Consider the following 21,060-nt stretch of genomic DNA (forward strand, 5'->3'; position numbering starts at 1 on the left):
CCCTGAGGCACACCGCTGGTCACAGGCCTCCAGTTTGAAACACAACCCTCTACAACCAACCTCTGTCTTCTTTCGTCAAATCCAATTTTGTATCCAATTGGCTACCTCACCTTGGATCCCGTGAGATTTAACCTTATGTAACAACCTACCATGCGGTACCTTGTCAAAGGTTGGCAGGCTGTTACTAGTGGGGTGCCGCAAGGATTGGTGCTTGGGCCTCAGCTATTTACAATCTATATTAATGATTTAGATGAAGGGACCGAGTGTAATGTATCTAAGTTTGCTGACTATACAAAGCTAGGTGGGAAAGTAAGCTGTGAGGAGGACACAAAGAATTCGCAAAGGGATATGGACAGGTTAAGTGAGTGCAAAAGAAGGTGGCAGATGGAGTATAATGTGGGGAAATGTGAAGTTATTCACTTTGGTAGGAAGAATAGAAAAACGGAATATTTTTTCAATGGTGAGAAACTATTAAATGTCAGTGTTCAGAGGGATTTAGGTGTCCTTGTACACGAAACACAGAAAGATAACATGCAGGTACAGCAAGCAATTAGGAAGGCATATGGTATGCTGGCCTTTATTGCAAGGGGGTTGGAGTGCAAGAGTAAGGAAGTCTTGCTGTAATTGTACAGGGCTTTGGTGAGACCACACCTGGAGTATTGTGTACAGTTTTGGTCTTCTTACCTACAGAAGGATATACTTGCCTTAGAGGCAGTGCAACAAAGATTTACTAGATTGTTTCCTGGGATGAGAGAGTTGTCCTATGAGGAGAGATTGAATAGAATGGGCCTATACTCTCTGGAGTTTAGAAGAATGAGAGGTGATCTCATTGAAACAAATAAGATTCTGAGAGGGCTTGACAGGATCGATGCTGAGAGGCTGTTTCCCCCGGCTGGAGAATCTAGAACTAGGGGGCATAGTCTCAGGATAAGGGGTCGGCCATTTAGAACTGAGATTAGGAGAAATTTCTTCACTCAGAGGGATGTGAATCTTTGGAATTCTCTACTCCAGAGGACTGTGGATCCTGAGTTGTTGGGTATATTCAAGTCTGAGATCGATAGATTTTTGGACTCCAAGGGAATCAAGTGATAGGGGGATCAGGCGGGAATGTGGAGATGAGGTCGAAGATCAGCCATGATCTTATTGAATGACGGAGCAGGCTCGAGGGGCCATATCGCCTACTCCTGCTCCTATTTCCTATGTTCTTAAGTGCCTTAGTGAAGTCATTAGCAGCTTTTTGTCGCTTAATACCGACATGTCTGTTACGTAGATTTAGCCCCAGATGTTTCGGGATTGTTAGCTACATTAAATGCAAATTGTTTGGCACCTGAAGTTCTCGTTTTAATCACTGCCTTTGCATCAGTGGCATCATTAGCATCTTGTTCTCACCAACCGTAACAGAAGCTGCAGCCGCTATTTACAACAATATTGCACCCGCCATTCTGTAGCTTCCGAAAGACAGACACAAACAGGGCATTTTTTTTGCTGAAAGAATGCTAGGCTAGGAAGGGCTGAGCAACAACTCCTCCCCCTGAAAATGCTGACGGGTCAAAAACAGCCCTGAATTGGGCCTTATCATGTGAAAACCGGAAGTTAGACTGAAAGTGCGGAACAAGGAGATGTCACATATTAAGCTACAGCTTTACCTAACAAGGTTAAAAAAAAACTTAAAATACACAAAAGCACAGTTTGTGAATTTTGAAATTACTAATGTAAGATTCGAATGCTGATGGTGTAAGATTTTTTTTTCAAGCAAGATTGTTGACTGTCCAGGGGAGATATCTTGGGGTGGAATATCTGTGCTGGTTCTCTGACCCTCTGCCATAACATCGGTAGAAGATGGCGTGAACTCTGGAGAGATGGCGTGAACTCTGGAGAGAAGGCGGTAAATCCAGGAAAATTGGTGTAAACCCAGGAGAAACGTTGTAAACAGTCATTTATTGAAGTTACGGCAGAAGATTCAGAGGCATTTCCGTGGAAATTCTACCCTCTTTCCTTTAAAAACAACACTTTGAAATGATGTGATTTTTGCTATGAATTGTTCAGGCTGCATGGTAGTGAAACACATTGGAGTGAATGGGAAATTGAAAGGAAGCTTGGAGAGGAAGAAGATTAAATAATATACAGTGTTGTCCCGGGGTCTGCGCCCAAGCTACACTGACAGATCGGGAGAAACTCCTGCGGAAAGTCCAGGCACATATGTTTACCAAGCTTCGCCTTTTGAAATTCCGACTGTGTTTCACAGTTTAGCAGAGAAAGATTCAGATTTAAATGTTGATACAAAAAGGAGGGTGCTCTGGTCAAGAGAGGGAGGAGCAGTGTCAGCGTATTGGGGGCAATTTGTCATGGTGTTCAGGAAACATTTTGAAAAGCTGGATGATATCTGTGTCTAATCCTTTCAAATCGGTCCAGTTACACAAAACAATAAGTGAGACATGGTGGAAACAAAAGTGAGGACATATATATGGGGTCAAATCAGATTACAAAAACAAATTACTGGTTTTATAAACCAAAAAGAGACCACAGCTATGAGAAAAGATTGGATAGGCTGGGCTTGTTTTCTTTGGAACAGAGGTGGCTGAGGGGTGTTTTATTTGAGGTATATAAAATTATGACGGGACTAGATAGAGTCCTATTTCCCTTAGCAGAGGGGTCAGTGACCAGGGGCATAGATTTAAAGTAACTGGTAGAAGGATTAGATGGGAACTGAAGATAATTTTTTTCACCCAGGGGTCTGGAACTCACTGCCTAAAAGGGTGGTAGAGGTAGAAACCCTCAACTCATTTAAAAAGTATTTGGATGTGCACTTGTAGTGCCGTAACCTACAGGACTACGGACCAAGTGCTGGAAAGTGGGATTAAGCTGGATAGCTCTTTTTCGGCCGGCACGGACACGATGGACCGAATGGCTTCCTTCTGGGCCGTGACTTTCTATGATTCTCTTGCACATTGTGCAGCAAAACGCTTGGCATTTGTTCAGAGCACCATTCAAACTGAACATTTTAAAAGCTTTTTTTTTTGGTTTGTTTGAGAAACTTGCCAGTCTGTGTTCCTTAGGCATTTTCTGTCTGTGTCAAGGGAGCTACAATTTGCTAAGTATACAGCTACACTCTTTATTGTAGTACCATCCAATATAGTTTTAGTGGAATGCTTTAATCGTGGCACTTTTTAATCCTATCCATCAAAGTACAATATCCGTATCGCTATAGACTGTGTGGAAAAGGAAGCCATTAACTTTGGCACCTCACTCAACACCAACTGACTGTGAAAAATAAAAAAACAGAAAGTCCACACAAGGGCCATCTGTTTCACTTTGAGGAAGTGATGTGGCTGTGCTGCATTGATAATCGCTCAGGTATATTTTAATTATAAAGATATAAGGGGAAATATTTCAGTTACCCAGGTGCAGGGCAGAGGAAAAAAAGATGAGACCTGTTCCATTAGGTTTCTGCCCCCTTGTGCTGCCCTATGTTTCCCTATGAAGGGTTACTGGACCTGCACCTATAATAGGTGCAGGCTTAGTGTGGTTATTTGACTGAGAGGAGGGGACTAACTTTGAAGTCAGTGCATTTAAGAACCCCAGTGCAGGGACACCCATTAATATCTGCTGCTATGGGCTGCCCCCGGAAATCCCATCAATCGGAGGTTCTGCGGGGGTCCCTGTGGGGGTTCTGTGGGGGCTGGCCAAAGACATAAGACAAGGTAAGGAGTCTTCATTTAATTCCTCCCCACCCCACAGGATGATTTGAGGTTCTTGTGGCCTTCTGGCTGCTTATCTCTATCAGCAGCCAAATGACTGAGATCTCGAGAGGCCCAGAGCACAGCATCAGGGAGCTTAGGCCTAAGAGGCCTGCAGCTGTGCTCCAATTTTCTCCTGCTTTTTAGGCGCAAGGCCCAGCTGGGGGGTGAGTCTGCACCTGGAATTCCCCTAGGCCAAGCAAGTGGCCCAGGGGAGGAAAAGCATGGACATCTGTCTCCGCTGAGCTGCCTGTCAGATGCTCACTATGTGTCCAGAGAGAAAACCCATTGTTTACACTCAAGAGCCAGCCCTGATTGTTCAAATGAATCTTTTCTGCTGGCTGTAAGGATACAAATAAAATTAATTTGAGTAATTTGAACCTAGTTACAAGTGGGTGCAAGTCACCAGAACCTTTTTGAGTGAGGCTGTGAACACTCCTGGTGTGGGAAATTAAACATCCACTCTAGTCCAGTAGTAGATTAATGTTACGGTGCATTGTTGGAACAGTGTAACTTGTAGACTTATCTTGTATCAAATCCCTGCAGTGCTGGACCAGGGAGTATTTGACAGATAAGACATTAGTGTTGAGGAAGAAAAGAGGAGGAATCACACTAGTAAGTCACAAATAGATTGTTTTAACTCATGAAGGTCATTTACTAATTTATTTTATGTAAGGGTGCAACCTTCTGTTAAACAGTTTTCCCTTTGTTCCCCTTTTTCTGGGTCTACTCAATTACATCTATGAAGGAAGTCTAATTCCAGTCCTCTGCTAGAACCTTGCTGTTCAGAGACTTGTGTAGTGTGCCACCACACCACTGACTTATTTGTTATTCTAATAAACAAATGGCAAGTTATGGAGTCATTGTTGTACTCCGTTAAAATACAGCAAGTTGATGCCCGAGCCTTGCAAACAGAAATTAGGGGAGCAATTGTCTACTGTTCGTTTAATATTCATTCTTGGGATGTTGGCGCTGCTGGCAAGACTGGCATTTAGTGCCCATGAGAAGGTGGTGGTGAGCCGTCTTCTTGAACGACTGCAGTCAGTGTGGTGATGGTACTCCCACAATGCTGTTAGGTACAGAGTTCCAGGATTTTGACCCAGCAACAATGAAGGAATGGCGACATATGCCCAAGTCAGGATTGTGTGTGACTTGGAGGGGAACGTGGAGGTGGTAGTGTTCCCATGCGCCTGCTGTCCTTCCAGATGCTGGCGGTCGCGGGTTTGGGAGATTCTGCCAAAAAAGCTTTGGCGACTTGCTACATTGCATCCTTTAGATACACTGCACCACGGTACGCTGGTGGTGAAGAGGGTGTGTTTAGTCTAGTGGATGAATTGTCAATCAAGCGAACTGCTTTGTCCTGGACAGTGTCAAGCTTCTTGAGTGTTGTTGCAGCTTCATCCATCCGGGCAAGTAAAGAGTATTCCATCACACTCCCATCGTGCCTTGTAGGCGATGGAGAGGCTTTGGGGCATCAGGAGGTGAGCCACTTGCTGCATAATACCCAATCTCTGACCTGCTCTAGTAGCCGCAGCATTTATGTGGCTGGTCCAGTTGAGTTTTCAGCTCACTGTGACCCCCAGGATGTTGATGGTGGGGGATTCGGCGATGGTAATGCCACTGAATGTCAAAGGGAGGTGGTTAGACTTTCTCTTGTTGGAGATGGTCATTGCCTGGCACTTGTGTGGCACGAATGTTACTTGCCACTTATCAGTCCAAGCCTGGATGTTGTTCAGGTCTTGCGTGTGGGCACGGACTGCTTCATTGTCTGAGGAATTGAGAATGGAGCTGAACACTGTGCAGTCATCAATGAACAGCCCCACTTCTGAGCTTATGTGGGAGGGAAGGTCATTGATGAAACAGCTGAAGATAGTTGGGCCTAGGACGCTGCTCTGAGGAACTTCTGCAACGATGCACTAGAGCTGAGATGATGTGATCTACTGTATGTGATGATGTTCTGTAATGAATTACAAGGTTGATTTTTTTTTCCACTTTGTTTTGAATGTGTTCACTCCAGGGTCCACAGGATGGAGCTAATGATGGGAGGATATTCCGTAGGCAGTGAGACTTTGACAGTTAGGAATTATTGATTCCGCCTTCACCGTGTACAGAAGAACTGCTGAACAAACATGTCAAAGAAAGGACGTGGAAGGGGCGAAAAGCCCGAGGCACTAATAGACGCATTGCAAGCCGCCAACGAGGAACTACGGGCTAAGCTGACCGATATTCAAATAGAGCTTCAGCAGGAAAAAAGCAAGGTAGGTGCGGGGATCAATATTGAATAGAATGAGAGGGCAAATTATATTGCCCACAGCAACATGCATTGAACAGCTGCATAGTTTGGAGGGTGTTCTAAAGGGGTTGAGATGATGCCGTAAACTTTGAGAGCAGTTTATTAATGCGACCTCCACTCTACCAGTCCAGGTTATATTACTCTATATAATATGTATAACAGGTACAGATTTAAGGAATCCTTGCCATTCTCTGTATTTTATGTAGAGGTTACGTTATAAGTATTTGTGATGAGAAAGCATCACTGTTCAAATCAGTAAAAATTCCTTCCATCTCTCTCATAGTGACCCAATATACATCATAAGGGAAGAAGAGTTAGTAAGCTGGAGGATGGGCTCTGTGCATGGCAGTTTGAAAATTCCTGCTGATGCGGAGCCACCACACTGGCCGGGGGAGGTCCAGTCTCCTCTCACCACCTCGACGCTGTTTACCAGATGCATGTTTCCTAGCAGTCGGCTCAGAGTAACGTTAGCGGAGATCAAAGTGGTGCTGGTTTGAGGGGGACCAGGGAAGCAAAATCTAGGATTCAAATACCATCACAGACACTCTAAAAGTAGTGGTTGGAATGATGTAATGGGCACACTGCTATGCCATCCAGTCACATGACTGGACTAAGTACGGAAACCAGCTCAAAAGTGATTTCAGACGCAGAACACAGACAGCACAAGACACGCTCAACATGGGCACAAAAATATTGAAGTGAATTCAAACACAAAAACCTAAAGTGATGTCCCTGCAATTTTTGATACCATTGTTATCTAGAACATAAAAAGAAAGAAAGAAATCGTTTAAAAGTGAAAACCGTAAAACCATACACACAACTGTTTTATTAATGCAATGGGACCTTACAGTTCATCCACTTTCAACTCAAATTGGACTGTTATCTACAACTTCAATATCTGCTCATTGTTTGTTATTGCCAAATCACTGCTAAACTTGAATAGAAGTTGCATATTGACCAATGCCAAGATACGGTTTAGAGTGGTTCATATGGTTAGTAAGTTTGCAGATGACACCAAGATTGGTGGCATTGTGGACAGTGAAGGAGGTTATCTAGGATTGCAACGGCATCTTGATAAATTGGGCCAGTGGGCCGATGAATGGCAGATGGAGTTTAATTTAGATAAATGTGAGGAGATGCATTTTGGTAGATCGAATCGGGCCAGGACCTACTCCGTTAATGGTAGGGCGTTGGGGAGAGTCATAGAACAAAGAGATCTAGGAGTACAGGTTCATAGCTCCTTGAAAGTGGAATCACAGGTGGATAGGGTGGTGAAGAAGGCATTCAGCATGCTTGGTTTCATTGGTCAGAACATTGAATACAGGAGTTGGGATGTCTTGTTGAAGTTGTACAAGACATTAGTAAGGCCATACTTGGAATACTGTGTACAGTTCTGGTCACCCTATTATAGAAAGGATATTATTAAACTAGAAAGAGTGCAGAAAAGATTTACTAGGATGCTACCGGGACTTGATGGTTTGACTTATAGGGAGAGGTTGGATAGACTGAGACTTTTTTCCCTGGAGAGTAGGAGGTTAAGGGGTGATCTTATAGAAGTCTATAAAATAATGAGGGGCATAGATAAGGTAGATAGTCCAAATCTTTTCCCAAAGGTAGGGGAGTCTATAACGAGGGGGCATAGATTTAAGGTGAGAGGGGAGAGATACAAAAGGGTCCAGAGGGGCAATTTTTTCACTCAAAGGGTGGCGAGTGTCTGGAACGAGCTACCAGAGGCAGTAGTAGAGGCGGGTACAATTTTATCTTTTAAAAAGCATTTGGACAGTTACATGGGTAAGATGGGTATAGAGGGATATGGGCCAAGTGCAGGCAACTGGGACTAGCTTAGTGGTATAAACTGGGCAATATGGACATGTTGGGCCGAAGGGCCTGTTTCCATGTTGTAAACTTCTATGATTCTATGATTCTATGGTACAGCCTGCAGAGATCCAGTGAGAGAGAGATGCTGGAACAAAGTGGAACCTTCAGCAATGTTGGCATAGAATGTGTCTTAAATATAACAAAGATGCAGGGTCTCCACCGCCTTTACGTTGTTCTGAGATTTCATGTGGGAGGGGAGGGCAGTGCCCAACAGGTGCTGGTAAAGCATTGCCATGTAAATGAGGTTCCCGGCCATCCCACCTAGTTTTCCTGCAGGTTCGCTGGGAGGGTGCCCAGACACAGGGATGCCAGGAGAAGCTGATGTAGGCCTTTATGCCTGGCCCTCTCAGATTGCAGGGTCCCTGTGAGGGGCAGACAACAAGGTGAAGATGGCCCAAAAAGGCATGGGGCCTTTTTTATTTTTCCAGATACCCATTGGATCCTCAGGGCTGAAGGCTTTCTGGCTATTGTTTATGGGCAACAACCGGACACCCCACCGCAAGGCCTCATGAGGTTCTGTGCATCCGATTCTGGGCACAGGTGCCTGTCATGGAGCAGGCATACGTTGGGGACACATCAGGACAATGAAAATAACCTGAACCGGCAAATCAGATCAGGCATAGCTCACCATGGGTACATTGCACCTAACTAATGTCCAACTGAGAGAGACAGGATTATTGGGGCTGTGAGCTGTCATGAGATTTTCTTTTGTTTAATAAACCCTTGTCATGCTGGGCATTTTGCATATCATAGAATCATAGAAAGGTTACAGCACGAAAGGAGGCCATTCAGCCCATCGAGTCCGTGCCAGCTCTATGCAAGAGCAATCCAGCTAGTTCCACTCCCCCGCCCTTTCCCCGTAACCCTGTAAATTTTTTCCTTTGAATGTTCTTGTTCTGCTGACAAGCCATTCAATTTATTCATTTGGTCTGTTCTAAATGATCTCCTACCCTGAAGAAAGTGGACATTTCAAATGGGAAAATATACTTTTCTCAACCTGTAATGGCTTATAATATTGAGTTAAAACTTTAGTCAGCAGAATTTTTATTGCAAGATCTGTCACTGGGGATGTATGCGAGTAGAGCAAAGCTCAATGGGTAATAATGGGAATACCAGAATGTTGGTAGCTGTAATAAAGTCTCCCTGTTGTCTTCAAAGTTTACTAGACCATTGGGACTGAAATGGCTTCCATTTGTCTAAATGAAATTTTACTTGGGAAGCAGCAATGTAAGTTTGATGGTTCAAAAGTATATTGTGAACTGTGTTCTATATATTTGTTTTTAATATAATAAAATGAAGCTGTGTGAAAGGTTTGAGAACAATTGAAAATGAATAGTCAGACTTTGCTGGGAGCTTAGGTTGCATCAGTGCAGTGTTAGCGTTAGATGTTGTTTGCAAGTACAGGCTCTTAAACTAAAGAGAAATTATTTGTGCTGCACCAAAACACAGGGCCATGAAATTCCAATCCAGACCTGCTAGAAACCCAGTAGAAGTGTTGAGCAAGGGGCCGACCCCAGTTCCACGAAGATTCCACCCCATATTTTCCAGTTAACTATTTTCTGGTGGAGTGGGTGGGTGTGATGGTGATGACAAATCTTATGCTTGTTCTTTTCATCAGAGCAGAGAAGGTTAAGAAAAGTTTTGTTAGGGATTTTCAAAATTATGAGGGGCTTTGGTAAGGTCAATTAGGAAAAACTATTTCCAGTGGTCAGTTAGTCAGTAACTACAAGGCATAAAATTAAGATCATCACCAAAAGAACAAAGGGAGAGATTAGGAAATGTTTGTTTATATATATGAAACGATTGTAAACATATGGAATATTTTAAAAAGAAAAATGTAAAATGCTTACAGCTGTGAAAAGCTACTTTGGGCTAACAAGGGAAAGACCGGAGGAGTGGGACTAATTGGTAGTTCTTTCAAAGAGCCAACACAGGCACGATGGGCTGAATAGCCTCCTTCTGTGTTGAAGAATTCCATGATTCTATTCCAAGATGCAAGATGGAGTGAAACTTTCAACTTGGGCAGGGGCATAAAATGGACGGTAGCAGATCAGCCGGCCATTACGCACACCACCAGAATTTCCTTTCCATTGACTTACATTGGGGTGGGGTGTATAACGGGAGGCTGATTCGCTGTTGCCCACTTTACGCCCCCACTCCCTGTCAAAGTTGAAAGTTTTCCCGTCGCGTTTGAACTAGGAAAATGGCTACTTGGACAAAGTGCTGCCGCTGCTTTTGGAACTGTAGTTGAACGCGAGCCAGTAGCTGTTAGAGGGGAACAATAGGAGAAAGATAAGAAGATTGTTGTTATTAACTAGAACAGTCCAGATGGAGCTCGTAACCAATATCGCAAGCCATCAAAGGGGGTGACAATATCAAGAAATAGATTTTAATTGTACCAAATCTCAGCGTTGCAAGTTAAATCAGATTTCTTTAGCATGTACTATACGAGGCTTGCTTTTCATATGCATTACACGCCTCTGTAGTCATCATTTCACTCCAATTAGACTGAAGGTTTGATAGGGTAGTGGACCTGGAAATAACATGTGCTGGAATAGACCTGACTGGAATAGTAAATCTTAATAGTGGTCTGTGACTATTGTGTCAGAATACAGATATAGAGTTGGGCAAAAAAAAAGCATGTTCTGCTTCTTTTGAGCACACCTGTGTGTGGATTATCATTCAGAGAACAGTTTAAATTGACTGTCCTTGATCTTTCCTTCAGAGGCTTTGTTCTGCCTGACCCAGTCCACTGTGCAGTTATCTATCTGGTCTTATAGAGATATCGATATATAAGCACCTACTGCAAAAAACAGATTACAATAATTACCTCAGCCCCAGAGCATCGCTGCAGGAGTTCATCAGGGCAGTGTCCTAGGTCCAACTATCTTCAACTGCTTCATCAATGACCTTCCCTCCAGCATAAGGTCAGATGATTGTACAGTGTTCAGGTCCACTTTCATTTCCTCAGACAATGAAACAGTTCATGCTCTCATGTAGCAAGACCTGGACAACATCCAGGCTTGAGCTGCTAAGTGGCAAGTAACATTTGCGCCACATGTGCCAGGCAATGGCCATCTCCAACGAGCGAGAGCCGATCAAACTCCTCTTGACATTGAAAAGCACTACCATCGGCGAATCCCCCACCTGCATCATCTGGGGGGGGGTCACCATAGACCAGAAACTCAACTGGACCAGCCACGTAAATACTGTGGCTACTAGATCAGCTCAGAGGCTGGCTATTCTGCAGCGAGTGACTCACCTCCTGACTCCCCAAAGCCTCTCCACCACCTACAAGGCACAAGTCAGGAGTGTGATGGAATACTCTCCACTTGCCTGGATGGGTACAGCTGCATCAGCACTCAAGAAGCTTGACATCACCCAGGAGAAAGCAGTCCACGTGATCGGCACTTCGTCCACTAATCTAAGCATCCACTTTCTCCACCACTGGCCTATCGTGGCTGCAGTGTGTACTATCTACAGGATGCACTGCAGCAACTCACCAAGTCGTCTCCCAGATCCGCGACCATCACCACCTAGAAGGACGAATGCAGCCGGTGCATGGGAACACCATCACCTCCATTCCCCTCCAAGTCACACACCACCCTGACATGGATATCTATCGCCGTTCCTTCAGAAACCTGGAACACCCTACCTAACAGTATTGTGGGAGCACCTTCACCATACAGACTGCAACGGGTCAAGAAGAAGACCCACCACTACCTTCTCAGGGCAACTAGGGATGGGCAATAACTGCTGGCCTTGCCAGTGACACCAATGTCCCAAGAAGGAAAACAAAAATTGTGACTCTTACATACTACATACAGGATTCAGTTCTGTTAGGCTGACTTCTCGTTCATGGACAGATGACTTATGGGATGAAGTGAACTCAGCCTGTGATGACTCACCTGTATCTCTCACCCTCACAGCTCTTGGACCAAGCAGTAGTCAATCATCTGCTGTGACCTGCAGCTAGTGAGCAAGCAGTTGTAACTTTCCATATTACGCGTCTGGTTTAAGATGCTTAACTTGGTTTAATAAAAAAAAATCAGTTATTTGTATTTTATTTTTCTGGTCATGACTAACTCACCGGCCTGTCACTGTCTTTCATATCCAGACATCTCTGTCTCTAATATGACATGCTATGTTCACCCTTGTTTGATGTACACTGCATGATGTCACGGCAGGAGACTTAGCAGTCAGATGACAAAGCATTGAGCAGAATGTTTACTGCTGTGAAAAGCTACTTGGCACTAACAAGGGAAAGAACAGGGGAGTGGGACTAATCGGATAGCTCTTTCAAAGAACTGGCACAGGCATGATGGGCCGAATGGCCTCCTTCTGTAAGATTCTATGATAAGGCAAGGTAGTGTATACAGACCAGGGGCTCTGTTCTCTAATCTGATTTTGGGTTAGTGCCCATTGATGTAGGTACTAAACCACGTGCAGGTCAGTCAAATTTGATGTAACTGCGGCAAATACCACTACACATGGGAGTTAGAGTTCTCCGCTGGCTACAAATAGGATAAGAAATCTTTAACAGGATGCTTTTATTTTTGCTGCAGCAGACCCATTCAGCCCGATTTGTTGCAGAATCACTTCCCTCTTTTTTATGTACTAAAATACTCCCTAAAATACTCCAGTCATTCCCTGCCCTCAGTTTCTGCTGGAGTTGAAATAGCCACAGTGTAGCAAATGCTACACAGTTTGTGGAATGAGCAACTTTGCAAATGGTTGTCTGATTTAATTGCATAGGTGCAGGAGGCAAAGGGCTGAGGGGAAGCAGGCTCCATAGAACCTTGATAGCCACTGGCATCGGACAACTGCAGTACTGTATCTACCACCTCAGAAGGAACAATGATCGATTAAGTGAGTGGGCAAAACTGTGTCAGATGGAGTTCGGTGTGGGAAAGTGAAGGTCCAAAGTCATCCACTTTGGATCTAAGAAAGATAAACCAGAGTGCTTTCTAAATGGTGAGAAGCTACAAACTGTGGATGAGCGGAGAGATTTAGGGGTCCAAGTACAGAAATCACTAAAAGTTAGTGGACAGGTACAAAAAATTATTAAAAAGGCTAATCGAATGTTGGCCTTTATCTCAAGAGGGCTGGAATACAAAAGGTTGAAAGTTATGCTGAAATTGTACTGAGCTCTGGTTAGACCCCATCTGGAGTACTACATTCAGTTCTGGGCATTGCAATTCAGGAAGGATATATTGGCCTTGGAGGGGGTGCAGCGCAGATTCACCAGAATGTTACCGGGGTTAAAAGGGTTAAATTGTGAGGATAGGTTGCATGGACTAGGCTTGTATTCCCTTGAATATAGAAGATTAAGGGGTGTTCTAATTGAGGTGTTTGAGATGATTAAATGATTTGAAAGGGTAGAGAGAGAGAAACTATTTCCTCTGGTGGGAGAGTCCAGAACAAGGGGGCATGACCTTAAAATTAGAGCTAGGTCATTCAGGGGTGATATCTTCACACAAAGAGTAGTGGAAACCTGGAACTCTCTCCCCCAAAAAGCTGTCGAGGCTAGGTCAATTGAAAATATCAAAACTGAGATTGATAGGTTTTTGTTAGGCATGGGTATTAAGGTTTACGGAACCAAGGTGGATAGATGGAGTTAAGATACAGATCAGCCATGATTTCATTGAATGGCAGAACAGGCTCGAGGGGCTGAATGGCCTACTCCTGTTCCTATGTTCCTAGAACCAGTTACCTGGATATGACTGCAGATCACCGCATGTGACATATGCATCTACCTAGAGAGACAGTTACTGACTAGTGCCATCTTGTGACCTAAGTTGGAGGAGCAAGGCAGGATAGGCACAGCTCTGCCCACTCTTAAAGTGACACCAGCCTTGAATTTTTATGCGTCAGCATTTTTACAGGTTGCCACATGGAATCTGATAGAATTGAGCAGTTCCTCACTGCAGCACTGCATTCAAAGTGTCACTGAAGCTCTGCTGATCCACGCACCGAGCCATGTATAGTTTGGCACCATGCCTTAGCAGCAAACATCCAGGCAGCAGGGCACCACTGTGACAGGGCACCATTAATTGCATTAATTCTGGCCGTACTCTTTGATCTAGCCAGATGTCAACAGTGCAGAAAAGTGCTACAGTGAGGCCCATGCCAAAAACCAGGATGTTCATTGGGCAGTATTTTGAAGTCTTTAAGCGATGATTCCACTGCCTAGATCACTCAGGCATCGCAGTGTCACCATCTGAAGGTTAGCAAGATGGTTGTGGTGGTCACAGACTCGAAAATTGTCTGCTGTCAATCCAGCACTGCATTCACAAGGCCTGACACAGCATTATCCATGAACTATGCATTCCTGCCATTTTGACCAAATCTCCACTCCCTGTAGTTGCTGCAGCACCCACAACTTTTGTTTACGGCTGTTAAGGCACTTAAGGGGTACCAAACAGCTTGCCTGTTTATTTTTTTAATTTCCTTGTACTATTAGTATTGACAAGAGGAATCTCACTCTAACACATCTCTTGGTAGGTGACTGTAGAAAGACATTCCTAGAGTTTTGGGAACAGACCACCACTCTATCATCTTGCCTGAAGAATACACGTAATGCATGGGAAGCAAAGAGAGAGAATAGTCATGAAAGTGATCCCTCCCAGTCTTTTGTTCCTTTGATCTATGCACTTCCCTAGCTATATGAATGGACAGGCAACCTTCTCCTTGGTTTCTGTCAATGGCACTCTTCAAAATTGCCTGTTACGTGACACACAAGAATTGATCAGGGCATCATGCTCTCCCATTTTATATTGGATTTAACACATAGGACAGTGTATCGAGGAGGAATGGAAAAGCTTTGTGCAGCAAGCTGATAGAAAGATACATTAAACCAGATTTTAAATGGTTTCATTTACTTAAAATGGGCATATTTAAGGAATGTGGCTGGATCAGAATAAAGAGAGCTTTACTCTGAATTTGGCTTGTCCTGTACCTGATCTGGGAGTACGTGATGCTGACGGTTACAGAAGTAGAAATGTTCTTTTCCTCAGCATTGACATTCCTCATTTTAATGAGCACATCGATCTACACTGTCCCAAAATACAGCAATGAACTTGGATAGAATACAGTGACTGCGGAAAACTAATGGAAGGTAGAACTAATGGAGACACACCTAAACAACACAAGACTGGTTTCTTGTAGTTAAAAAACAAAGCAGGTTGGTTCCTGAATCTGCAGCAGTCCAAATTGTGTATATAAATTCCAACTGGTACAATGCAAGTGACGTTGGCTCCTTTTTAGATTCTGTGCTCTCTGTATCAAATCATGTCTGTGTGATCACTGCAGGTAAGTAGATGTAAGCGTTCAAATATTAAGTAAATGCAGAACAAATATTTTCTATAGTCAAATCATTGTAGCTATTCATGAGTCAGGAAGTGACATGTAGTAGTTCTGCCAAAGTAAATTCCTTCTAATTTGACCCCCTTCCCTCCAATTGTGCCCTTTGTCCAATTACTCATATCAGACGGACCCCGAGGAAGGTATGAATGAATTGGTGCCAGAGCAAGTTCCAGTAATGGGCTTATACTGCACTTAGCTTCAAAACACAGTGTAATCTGCCACTATTCAAAAGGCTGTACAAGTATTTATATAAGTTTTAGTGTTTGTAAACAGCTTTGTATTTTTAGGACTGACCAAAAGCAGTTTTGTTGACAATGGACTGTGTGCATTGAATGGACCACATTATAAGGCCATGTTGTGAAACAATGACAGATGGTAGCTGGATGGTGCAATTCACAGTCTGTTACACCCAGTTAAGGTGACTGTGACCTCTGAAGTTCAGCGTTAATGCAGTGACAGCAGTACTGCTATGAATTCAATATAAGACTCTTGTCAAGCTGTCTGAATAATTAGTTTGTATTGTAGAAGACCTACTGTGATGTGTCTGCTGATAACATGCTTATATTGGCATTTCCAAATGAAAAGTAAAATGGGTGTGAAACAGTCACAGTACTGAATATTGCACAGATGAGCAGAGAAGGCCAATCCCAGGATAGCAATTTAAACTTTGATATTTCTGTTTCTCTCCTATTTTTCCCTTTTTTGTGAAATATTTTGACATTAGACATGATGGAGGGCATATATAACATTTTCACTGTCCGATGCAGGCTGTGAAATCTGTCAAAGTATAATGAACCTTCATTTGCGACTAGTTAAATGTATTTTGAGTCCATCTTTCAAAATTCCTGCAAAAAAAGACATTGTTTGAATCCATCAAAGACTGGTCAACAGATGTGTACATTAAAGGGAAGTACAAAGAGTCATGTTTCTTTTCCAAAACGGATTCTATTTTTTTTAATGCAGGGATATATGACTGAGTCAGAAAAATATTACCTTGTCATCTTCTTCATTTGTTTATCCTGTATTTACAAATGAAAAAACTGCCATCCAAATGGGACCAGATATGGGGGACAGCCCCTTTAATGCCTTTTGTTCCTAGAGAATGTGTACAAGTACTACATAGCAGGTCTGTAGGGCTCCAAAAGTAACTCATTATGTAAAGCACTTGCCTGGACCTTAAGGTGGTGCTATTGCATGATCACCATTGGACACCAAAGACATTTAAGGGCTTTTTCTCTGTTATGGGTGGAAGGGCATTCTTGGTGGATTTTTGACCAATTTTGAGGAAAAAAACCATCTGCTGAATCAACCACAATCTTCTATTGGTGGAAAAATAAGACATTCAATCAGAACTGGACAAGCACTGGAAGTGCCGTAGCCTACAAGGCTAAAGTGGGATTAGACTGGATAGCTCTTTATCGGCTGGCACAAACACGATGGGCCGAATGGCCTCCTTCTGTGCCGTAAATTTCTATGATTCTATGAATTGAGAAAAACTGCTTCCACCGAATTCTCCATGTTGGCTTTACAAGTAGTTGTAGAGCAATTTGTAAATTGAAAAAAATGTTACTTTTAGGTGCAAACAGCAAAATGCTTCTTGATGTATTTTTTGCAAAAAAAATTTAATAATGTATCTCAAGTTACTTGAATACCTAAGTACTGTCCAAAGCACATTGATGAATTGACATATTGCAAAAATGCTTTTAATAAAAGAAGATCTACTGTGCAACACCACAAAGTGCCAAAGGAGAAACTGAGTATGGGCAGAACAAAGGGTGGCTTCGATTTTCTGCCTTTATGGAACACAGACCCAACACCTTCCTGGACTTTAATCATTCTGGTGAGTGTTGCATTGTTTTATGAGCTCATATTCCATTCATACATTCTTTTTTACTAAAACTGCAGAATGTGCATTACAGTAATATTACGGCAAGCCGTTCATGGTATATGTAAATTTACTCGGCCCATAATCATTTGCTTTTGCAGTTCAACACTATCAGCTTTGAGGTGATATGTTCCTTCATTTTATGTAAGACTTCAACATGATTGAAATAAAATGTTGTCCTTATATTTCCACAGATGGTTTTTCCATGTCCTAGTCCTTAAACTTGGAACAACAGTAAGTAATCTTATAAGCCACCACAGGCTTGTAAAGAGAGGAGGAGGAAGCACAAAGGTGTGACTGAGGAAGGTGTGGAACGCAAAGAGTTGTAACAAAGGCTATGGGGAGGAGTGACAGATTTTGAAATCTACAGTCAGGCAACATCTAAGATGGAGGTATCCTCAACAGTGCCAGTACGATTAAGATAAACAGATCACTTCCTCCTGTAAACCAAAATAGCGTGAAAGGAAGAACATAATCTGATCTGTCAGATAATAAATGCACTTGCAAGGATTGTGAGTTCAATCACCTGTGCAGGGACATAAGTCTTTTGCAAAATATTTCTCAGTATCATGGGATCTGCTTGTCTGCATCATCGTCTCAGATGTTGTGATGCACAGTTTTTTAAAATTCATTCGTGGGATGTGGGCATCGCTGGCAAGGCCAGCATTTATTGCCCATCCCTAATTGCCCTTGAGAAGGTGGTGGTGAACTGCCTTCTTGTACCGCTGCAGTCCGTGTGGTGAAGGTACTCCCACAGTGCTGTTAGGTAGGGAGTTCCAGGATTTTGACCCAGTGATGATGAAGGAACGGCGATATATTTCCAAGTCCGGATGGTGTGTGACATGGAGGGGAACGTGCAGGAAGTGGTGTTCCCATGTGCCTGCTGCCCTTGCCCTTCTAGATGGTAGAGGTCGTGGGTTTGGGAGGTGCTGTCGAAGAAGCCTTGGCAAGTTGCTGCAGTGCATCTTGTAGATGGTACACACTGCAGCCACGGTGCACTGGTAGTGGAGGGAGTGAATGTTTACGGTGGTGGATGGGGTGCCAATCAAGCGGGTTTGCTTTGTCCTGGATGGTTTTGAGCTTCTTGAGCATTGTTGGAGCTGCACTCATCCAGGCAAGTGGAGAGTATTCCATCACACTCCGAACTTGTGCCTTGTAGATGGTGGAAAGGCTTTGGGAGTCAGGAGGTGAGTCACTTGCCACAGAATACCCAGCCTCTGACCTGCTCTTGTAGCCACAGTATTTATGTGGTTGGTCCAGTTAAGTTTCTGGTCAATGGTGACCCCCAGGATGTTGATGGTGGAGGATTTGGTGAAGTGGATAGACTCTCTCTTGTTGGAGATGGTCATTGCCTGGCACTTGTGTTGCGCAGATGTTACTTGCCACTTATCAGTCCAAGCCTGGATGTTGTCCAGGTCTTGCTGCATGTGGGCACAGACTGCTTCATTATCTGAGGGGTTGCGAATGGAACTGAACACTGTGCAGTCATCAGCGAACATCCCCACTTCCGACCTTATGCTGGAGGGAAGGTCATTGGTGAAGCAGCTGAAGATGGTTATGCCTAGGATACTGCCCTGAGGTACTCCTGCAGCGATGTCCTGCAGCTGAGATGATTGGCCTCCAACAGCCACTACCATCTTCCTTTGTACTAGGTATGACTGTAGCCACTGGAGAGTTTTCCTCCTGATTCCCATTGACTTCAATTTTGCTAGAGCTCCTTGATGCCACACTCGGTCAAATGCTGCCTTGATGTCAAGGGCAGTCACTCTCACCTCACCTCTGGAATTCAGCTCTTTTGTCCATGTTTGGACCAAGGCTGTAATGAGGTCTGGAGCCGAGGTCCTGGCGGAACCAAAACTGAGCATCGGTGAGCAGGTGATTGGTGAGTAAGTCCCGCTTGATAGCACTGTCGATGACACCTTCCATCAGTTTGCTGATGATTGAGAGTAGACTGATGGGGCGGTAATTGGCCGGATTGGATTTGTCCTGTTTTTTGTGGACAGGACATACCTGGGCAATTTTCCACTTTGTCGGGTAGATGCCAGTGTTGTAGCTGTACTGGAGCAGCTTGACTAGAGGCGCGGCTAGTTCTGGAGCACAATTCTGGAGTTGTGAGAACAATGAGTGCCCAGTGACAATCATCCTGTCTGAGTCAGGATATCACAATTTAAGCCTCCATTGACTCAGCTACCGATCATTTTAAGAGGCATAATTCCATGATTGCTGGGGCAGTATCAGGTGGCAATGTGGCTGCTGTGCTGCTTCATTCTGAGGGTCAACCTGCGGATAGTACATCTATTAAACAGTTTTCCCAAAGCTTCTTTCATTGTATTTGTCATTTATCAAAATTAGTGCTTAATATTTATTTGTAAGGTGGTCATATTTTCAACTGTATGGTTAAAAATCATGTAGTGAATGTGATTTCATTCATAATTCAAATATTTTTTGCACTTAGCACTTACGTTGCTTGGAAAGAAATGTTTCTATTGATCACTTTTTTGTTCTGTAGTTTTTACTTCACATTTCATATAAAACTTGAACATGAACTCCACTTTGTGAGGGTAATTTCTGCACTGATCTGTCCCGCGGGGCCTCCTAGCTTGTGAATCCTGTTTTCATTTACATATTAATGCAGCATGGAGTTTGGATTTTACCATTTCACTAATATGTTTAATTATTTGTCATAACCGCAAATTTTTACAAGCTCCTTTTCAAAAATGCCCTTTCCACATAATACTGTGATGCAATAATACTGGGAAGATTAATGTTATGAAATTTACCCATCAGAAGTGTATGCAAGAGTCATTAAACCTGATTTTAACCTAGCCCGGCCGGCACAAACATGGTACGGACAGATGGTTAAAATCACGTTTCGAGGATTTGAACCGCATTCCCAACACGTTCACACCCTCAGCCATTTTAACTACCATGGAGGCCACCCGGGCCTAATTAAAATGTGGCAGTCACAGCCTGATGATCTCATTGGCACCACAACGCAATTTTAACTTCAAGTAGCAGGAGGCCCACACAACACCAGCATGGCCAGAAGAGGCCGAGGTAAGTTATCTTAACATTTTTTTGGAAGGATTCACTGAGGGCCAGGAGGAGCAGGAATCCTCTGATCTGCAAGGAACCCTTAGGCCTCCCCTACCACAATCTTGTCTCTCCCTCTGCGGGCTGGCATTGGCTCTACAACCATCCTCCCCCAACCCACCACTTACCTTTTTGGGACTGACCCCTTGGGTTCCCGGCAGCATCCAGCTGCAGTCCCAATTCCCGCTCACGCCCACCAACCTTGATATCATTCTGGCTGTCTTCAGGCGGGAGACAGATCTCGAATATTAAAATGAGGCCCGAGAGTTAAAATTACCCGGGCCTCATGCTGACGATTCTGTGGGGTACTGAGTAATTCCAAGTATTTTTATGCAAAAATCAACTTTTGAATGAACAGGAGTAGACTGTCTCTAATTTTGTGGTGTCTAATGGCTATAGATCTAGTTTTACTGGTGGTCATTGGAAAAACCTTGAGTAGCAGGTATATTTTTTCTAACTTCAGGGTATAAAGTCCAGATTTCAGAATTCCACTTCAACCCAGTTCATTCTTAGCAACCAATCTAAGATAAGCAGTAAGGCTTGTCTTTTTCAAAAAACGTAATCAATTGCAGAAGAAATGATAGATTTGACCGTATTGAAGTTCATACTGTGACTTATCAGAGTTTAACCCATTAAAAACTGACTGACATCTTCAACTTCAACCATCACTCATTAGGACCTAGGTGGCCATTGCAGGTGCTAATTGATGGGTGTTCATCAAGACAAATTTCTTGAGACCAGAATAATTCATATTAGGCTGATTAAGTCTACTTTCTACGACTCCACTTTGCTCAATCAGAAACAATCTG

At 43.5% G+C, this 21,060-nt stretch overlaps 1 protein-coding gene across 1 annotated transcript in view; it reads left to right on the forward strand.

Annotated features, from left to right (window-relative positions):
* LOC137328402 (janus kinase and microtubule-interacting protein 1-like) overlaps positions 1 to 21,060 on the forward strand; it is a 244,443-nt gene that overhangs the window by 54,812 nt on the left and 168,571 nt on the right. Inside the window, exon 3 of the mRNA XM_067994334.1 lies at positions 5,755 to 5,995. Within this exon, the coding sequence (XP_067850435.1) occupies positions 5,867 to 5,995 (129 nt within the window). The 5' untranslated portion in view covers positions 5,755 to 5,866. The remainder of the gene's footprint in view (positions 1 to 5,754; positions 5,996 to 21,060) is intronic.

The sequence above is a fragment of the Heptranchias perlo genome, chromosome 1 (genome assembly GCF_035084215.1).
Source record: "Heptranchias perlo isolate sHepPer1 chromosome 1, sHepPer1.hap1, whole genome shotgun sequence".
NCBI classification, from domain to species: Eukaryota; Metazoa; Chordata; class Chondrichthyes; order Hexanchiformes; family Hexanchidae; genus Heptranchias; species Heptranchias perlo.